At 42.6% G+C, this 7353-nt stretch overlaps 1 protein-coding gene across 1 annotated transcript in view; it reads right to left on the bottom strand.

Moving 5' to 3' along the window:
• Window positions 1–421: 421 nt before the first annotated feature.
• The window catches only part of LOC143299046 (magnesium transporter NIPA2-like), an 11778-nt gene continuing 4846 nt past the window's right edge, over window positions 422–7353 (bottom strand). Inside the window, exons 3-6 of the mRNA XM_076612138.1 lie at window positions 6794–6850; window positions 5753–5843; window positions 3553–3713; window positions 422–1239 (exon numbers count right to left, since the gene is read on the bottom strand). Coding sequence (XP_076468253.1) covers window positions 587–1239; window positions 3553–3713; window positions 5753–5843; window positions 6794–6850 — 962 coding nt within the window. The 3' untranslated portion in view covers window positions 422–586. The remainder of the gene's footprint in view (window positions 1240–3552; window positions 3714–5752; window positions 5844–6793; window positions 6851–7353) is intronic.

Below are 7353 nucleotides of genomic sequence, written 5' to 3'. Positions count from 1 at the left end.
CTTGAATGATTCTTCTTATTCCTCTTCTGTTTGCTGTCAGTCTGCATGTGGTGCTGAATACAGCTGTCTTTTGCAGGTCCTGCTGACAGCTATAGAGCTTGGTCCTCAGTGGGACTTAATCCTGAATGATTTGAACTTTGGTTAAAAATAGTTTTGTATCATGGATATGTGCTGTAGTAGTAGTAATCATCACAGCAGGAGCAGCAGTAGTAGCAGAACCGGAATAAATGATGATATGGATTGTTCCGTTTGTGTAAAAAGCAATGGAACAGAACCATTCGGTGTGTCAAGATACTTGGTCAGAGCTGTTCCAGACTTGACGTGACCGCCATAACGACAGTATCAGTGGTCATGTCAGGTAAGGAACCATTGCAGCTCAATCACCATGTGAAGAAAGCTACAGAACTTGCTTCTGCCACAATCTCTGGTGTTATACAGCTCTGCGAGTCATCTCCAAGAACTAACTGAAATTCAGAACACGTCTTCTAGACACACCATTTTTCAACAGCTCAACAGCTAAAAACAAAACGATAAAAAGAACCTATCATTCAGACACAAGGGGAACAGAATCTAGTCCTCACTAATCTCAGGCCACCGCTTCGTCAGGACTGTCCCGGTACTCCGTTGCCATGACTTCCGCTTGGATGGACTCCAACTGGCCGTTCTCCAGCAGGTGTGCATTGTCATCAGTGGTTGTCGCCAAAGAGTTGTTGTTCTCGGTGGAGGAGGACGAAGAGGACTCATCCTTCTTCCAGAACGGCAAGCTCCGCAGAGAGATGTTGAAGTCCTTGAAAGCGTTCAGCAGAAAGATGCCGACGACGATGGTGAGGAAGCCGCTGAGGTCTCCCAGGATGTCCTCGATATGCATGGTGCCCCACTCCTTGAAGAGGATAAGGGAGGCCACCATCACCAGGGAGGTGAAGAAGACATAGTATATGGGCGTCACCACTGCCGTGTTGAAGGTGTCCAGCGCCCGGTTCAGGTAGTTGAGCTGGATCAGGATGCAGACCACCACCACCGCCAGCAGCACGTAGAACATCCAGTTGGTGAACTGGTTGTGGCCGCGAAAGGTCTGCTTCAGCCCCACCCCCACGCCCTTGCAGCCCATGACGGTGAAGGAGCCCAGGCTGGAGCAGATGGCGATGTAGACCAGCACGTTGCGACTGCCGTAGCGTGGAGCCGTGTGCACCATGAGGACCACCGCCCCCACCAACACCAGCACCCCGTACACAATGAAGCCTGCGAACACACACACACGCACACACACACACACAGACAAACACATACACACACAAACAAAACACACACACACACACACGCACGCACGTTTTCACACATTTACATACACACATGCACAAAGAGAACACACACACACAAACACACACACAAAAAAAACAAACCACAAACACACACAGACATACAAACACACACTCACACACAAACACACACACAGAGACATAGACAAACACACACACACAAACACGCACACGCACACACACACAGGATTATTAATGTTTGTCTGCCAAAGTTTAAGACCATTCTTTCCCAATTTTTCTCAGAGTTCTACTGATTGTATTCTTGACAATATCAGACTGCGGTTTCCTGCTTAGTTCTATCAGACACCTGTTGTACTTGGTTGCTGTTACGTTGGATTGACATTTTTTTTGTGTGTGTGTTCATCATTTTGCTCATGTTCCATATTTTTTCCTTTTAATGTTGAAAACATTTTCCACATGAATACAAATGTATGCATACACACGCACACACACATGTGTGCACACATAGAGTCATGCACATACAGGCACACATACATCAGCATTGCAGACTGACGACTAGGAGGATGTGTGTTCGACCCCAATCACAGGTGCATTTTTTCAGCTCGTGGTTAGTTCCTACCCAGAACTGGGTTTGCTATGGGAAGGCTGGGACCATACAGTTGAGGGTTGTCCGCTTTACAGATGCATCTTTGGAAATGTCACAAGGAGGGGAGAAGAAAAGCCCCAAAGAAAAAAAATAGGACCTCTGCATCAAGACCACCACTCAAGGTCTAGTGGAGCGGGGGAGTAAAAATCCTGATCTGTACATGGGACTCAGATCTAAACACACTCACTTCTGTCAGCCTGTCTGTCTGCCTGTCTTTGTCTTTTCTTGTCTGTCCACTTGTGAGTGTGGGATTTGAACCGGGCGCTCAGATTCTCTTGATTCCTGGGCAGACATGTTGTGCAAATGACTCTGCGTGTGTGTAAAGTGCTTACAGCTTGGTCGCTGGGTGAGAATAGGCACTATATAAGTATCCATATCATCATCATGATCACTAGGCAGAGATGCCAACCCCTGAAATTTGGTAGGAACATTTTGAATTTGGTAGGAAAACTTTGACTCTGAGCTACGTACACGTACGCAAACATACATTTTAGCTTAATCCACCAGGCACAGACATTGTTTGACCAAGGCGTGACGGGCGCAATAGCCAAGTGGTTAAAGCGTTGGACTGTCAATCTGAGGGTCCCGGGTTCGAATCATGGTGACGGCGCCTGGTGGGTAAAGGGTGGAGATTTTTACGATCTCCCAGGTCAACATATGTGCAGACCTGCTAGTGCCTGAACCCCCTTCATGTGTATATGCAAGCAGAAGATCAAATACGCACGTTAAAGATCCTGTAATCCATGTCAGCGTTCGGTGGGTTATGGAAACAAGAACATACCCAGCATGCACACCCCCGAAAACGGAGTATGGCTGCCTACATGGCGGGGTAAAAATGGTCATACACGTAAAAGCCCACTCGTGTGCATACGAGTGAACGCAGAAGAAGTAGTCTGACCAAGGTGCAACTTGAATTATCCATGTTCTCTCTTGTCCAGGCAAACGATTAAGCTGACTGGTCCACTAAATGCTACTTCAATGTAAATATGCATGCATTTGGCTGAACATCATCACATGAGACCAGGGATAGTAGTGACCACCCTGGCATCATGATCAATAGGTCTAGAGCGTCAGGGTAATGTTATGACAGGAAAGCATATGACCATGCTATGTAGTTTAACATGAACTTGTCGGAACAATTTTGACGTTGGCGTAATGTTGGAACAAACTGCGATCAAGTGAAACATCAAAACAGTTGGCATCTCTGACTAAATCACCACTGTTGGCATCTTTGGCATCTCTGACTAAATCACCACAGGGACTGACCTGGCTGCATGGCCATGTCCTATATAAGTATCCATATTATCACCACCATCATCATCATCATCATCACTAAGCCATAACTACTCCACAGGGACTGACCTGCCTGCATGACCATGTCCTATATAAGTATCCATATCACCATCATCATCATCATCATCATCACTAGGCCATAACTACTCCACAGGGACTGACCTGCCTGCATGACCATGTCCTATATAAGTATCCATATCACCATCATCATCATCATCATCATCACTAGGCCATAACTACTCCACAGGGACTGACCTGCCTGCATGACCATGTCCTATATAAGTATCCATATCCACATCATCATCACTCGGTAACCACCACTCTACAGGGACTGACCTGGCTGGATGACCATGTCCCTGAGGGCGGCGATGCTGGCCACCTCCTGTTCCCTAGGGGAGTGGATGACCATGACTGTGGAGCCCAACACGCACAGCAGGCACCCCAGCTTCCCCAGCAGGTTCAGCCGCTCCTTCAGGACGCGTGACGCCAGAATGGCGCTGCCACGAAGAGAGGGGGATGGTGAATGGGGGGATTTGGGTGTTGGGGTGGGGGGATCATCCTTATATCTGATTTTCTTCTTTTTTTTTTTCTTTTTTTTTTCCAATTTTTTTTTATTAAAAATTTTCTATATGAACATTACAAAACACACACATCCCAATGATTATACAAGCGTAGAAAGGGTGGGGGGGAGACTGAAGGAAAAAAAAGATACCAAGATATATCAAAATTATTATTAAATGAATAAAAAATGAAAAAAAAACCCCATAAAATACACTCACACATGCAAAAATCTACACACATATACTCCTTTTTTAAACACACAAAATTACACTATAATTATAGACATATAAAAATGTACACACTCATACACACCAGAATAAAAGTTTGATAAACTGGGATTGCAGTTTACACTGTCATCATACTATATATCATCTTGCACTGTGATGTAAACTATAGAATACATTAAGATCAATATTGTGATTGTACATCATGGAGATAACATATATCCATCACTTTAGTTTCTATCTATGAACAGGGCTTTATATGGAAACCATCTAATGATAAAATCATTAAGAGTAATTTGTTCAGGTGTGTGTGTGATGCCAGAATGGTGCTGCCACAGGCAAGGGTTGAGGGGGTGGGGTGGTCAATCTTCTTTGCAGTGGTCTTCATTCATAGATCTATACAGTATCCTAAAAGGTGACACATTTACTTTACTCAGTAGATGTGATTTTGTTTAAAAATGTGATGGATTAATCCCAGCTAATGTTTCTTCCTTACTAAATGCTCACTTTAAAGATTAAAAAAAAATCAAAAAATCAATACAACAATAAAATAATTTACAAGATGACCAATACAAATTTTTTTTATGATAAAGGAAAGGAATGACCGATTTGTGCACTTATAAGAATTAACATAAATTAACTGGCATGGACACTCATGGTGAACAACACTATCAACAGAAATGCAGTGAACATCAATGCTGTCCACACACATGCCACATACAAAGGCAGATCCCTGTGTCATGTATGCACCCTCAAGAACAGTCACTGCTGACGCACATACTTTGCTATTTTCTTCTTGTTTCTGTTATGGTACCTAGCAAGCAACTAATGCCACTGTATTTAGTGGAAAGAGCAAACCTTTCCATGTTTATGATCTGACTGAATTATAGTTTCATGCCGGAGTCTGCACTAGTTGGGTCACGGTTAAGTATGTGCAATTAAATTATAGTTTCAAGCGCTTCACTGAAGAGAAACAATATAGTCCACCCCTTCTCCTGACCAACATTTGTATTTGTATTTCTCTTTTTATCACGACAGATTTCTCTGTGTGAAATTCGGGCTACTCTCCCCAGGGACAGCGCGTCGCTACACTACAGCGCCACCTATTTTTTTTGTATTTTTTCCTGCGTGCAGTTTTATTTGTTTTTCATATCGAAGTAGATTTTTCACAGAATTTTGCCAGGTTGCTGTGGGTTCTTTTACATGCGCTAAGTGCATGCTGCACACGGGACCTCGATTTATCGTCTCATCCGAATGACTAGTGTCCAGACCACCACTCAAGGTCTAGTGGAGGGGGAGAAAATATCGGTGGCTGAGCTGTGATTCGAACCAGTGTGCTCAGATTCTCTCACTTCCTAGGTGGACGCGTTACCTCTAGGCCTCTAGCACAAGAAATACCAACCGCATGCAGCTGGAAAACCCACTGGCCGATTTCTTTGTTCTGCAGGCTGTGGTGGTCACTGATTACCACTTCACAACATCCAGGACAGCAGCAAGGTCTTCAATTTGTTAACTTATCCCTGAAACTAACTATAGACCTTAGATCCCCCAGGCCATACACTGGAAAGTGCATAATTTTTTTTGCAGCAGGTAAGGTTGCGAAAGATTGGGTTTCTTTTTTTTTCTTTTCTTCTTATTTTTTCCCTGAAGAAGAGCCTGTGGCTCGATATGTTGCCTCTTTTATCTCATGTAAGCTGATTTTTACCAGGAGTCTTTTAGTCTACCTCTTACTGCTAAAGGTGAATTATTACCTGACGAGAACGCTCAAAGCTCCAAGAGGTGTCACTAGGGTGGCCGGGGCAAAGGCGTAGGCAGCAAAGTTAGCAAACTCTCCCAGTGTCACTGAAATCACCAACAAAAGAACCCCCAACCTTTTACATCATCTTCAGGGATATCCCAGTGTGGTGAGATATACTTGCTGCTATCACATATACATACTGCTATACCACTCATGAACTCATCATGATGGTGTCTTTACAATGTTAAGATGTTGACATTCCTTAAAATGGCATAATTTTCTCTGCCTTCAGCATCACTTCAAGGTGGCTCCTTGGCAGAATATGTTAGGCTTTGGACTTCTGATCCAGTGATCACCAGTGAATAGAGGTGTGGAGCTGTGTTCTTGGGAAAGGCACTTTTTTCCCACAACTTTCCTCAATCCACCCAGGCGTGAATGGGTATCTGATCACGGCTGGGGAAAGTTAAAACAGGGCTCAACATTCCTGTACAGTACACTGAGCCTTACACACAGTAAGAATTCACTGCCCCTTGAGCTATAAAACTTCAGACTACTGGACCTTATAATCTTCACCTTTAAACATTTTCACAGATGTAAACAAAACAAGATGAATATGTGGGAACAAAAAAAGAAAAAGAAAAAGAAATCAAACTGAATGTGTGTACATATACACTTAACATACTTTTCTTTCTTCTCAGAACTGGTAAACATTTTTTTCTCCCTTTCGATAAGACAGTAACTGAAAGAAATTCAGAATGGTGGATATATATATATATATATATATATATATATATAGAGAGAGAGAGAGAGAGAGAGAGAGAGAGAGAATACATGTGTATATATATATATATATATGTATGTATGTGTATTATCTTTCTATCTATTTATATCTTTCTATCTACCTATGTATATATCTATCTATCTAGATATATGTGATAGATAGCTAGATATAGGTACACAGACATATACATATATTTTAAGTTATTCATTTATCATTGTTGTTGTTGAAAATACATACACATGACAAGACCTGAGAGAGGCCAGGTGTACTCACTGAGAATCATTCCTGCCCACCACATCCATTCCCGCAGGTAGCCATACCCCCCTTGACCTGTAGCAACCCACAGCACACAATGAACAACAATAACATCAATAAATAGCAATCATAATCATAACAATTTTCTACTATTGCCTGCATGTGTGATGGGGCATTAAACAAAGTTCCAGTCATAAACTGATAAAGAAGATTTCTTAAGCGCTTTCCTTCCCAACTGTATTAGGGGCAGTACAGAGCACTCTACACGTTGTCATCTCAATTCGACAATACCGGAATAGGCTATTTCCAATTCAATTCAATTCAATTCAAAATACTTTATTATCTGCTTCAACCAAAAACAGAAAATTTTCTTTAGGCTCACTTAAAATAAAATGCCCATCAGCAAAAAAAAAACACAAACAAACTGACACACCCTTCACTTATCACCATGTACACATCAATTATTATGTAAAAAGAAAACATGTGGGTAAGATACTATTACATTCAGAGTGTAACAACTGTGTGTGTGTTGCGTGTGTGCCCGTGCGCGTGCATGCATCGCTTTGTGTGTACGTTTC

Source organism: Babylonia areolata, chromosome 24 (assembly GCF_041734735.1).
Source record: "Babylonia areolata isolate BAREFJ2019XMU chromosome 24, ASM4173473v1, whole genome shotgun sequence".
NCBI classification, from domain to species: domain Eukaryota; kingdom Metazoa; phylum Mollusca; class Gastropoda; order Neogastropoda; family Buccinidae; genus Babylonia; species Babylonia areolata.
Note: the sequence above shows the minus strand (reverse complement) of the source record. Positions and strands in the feature narration are given on the sequence as shown.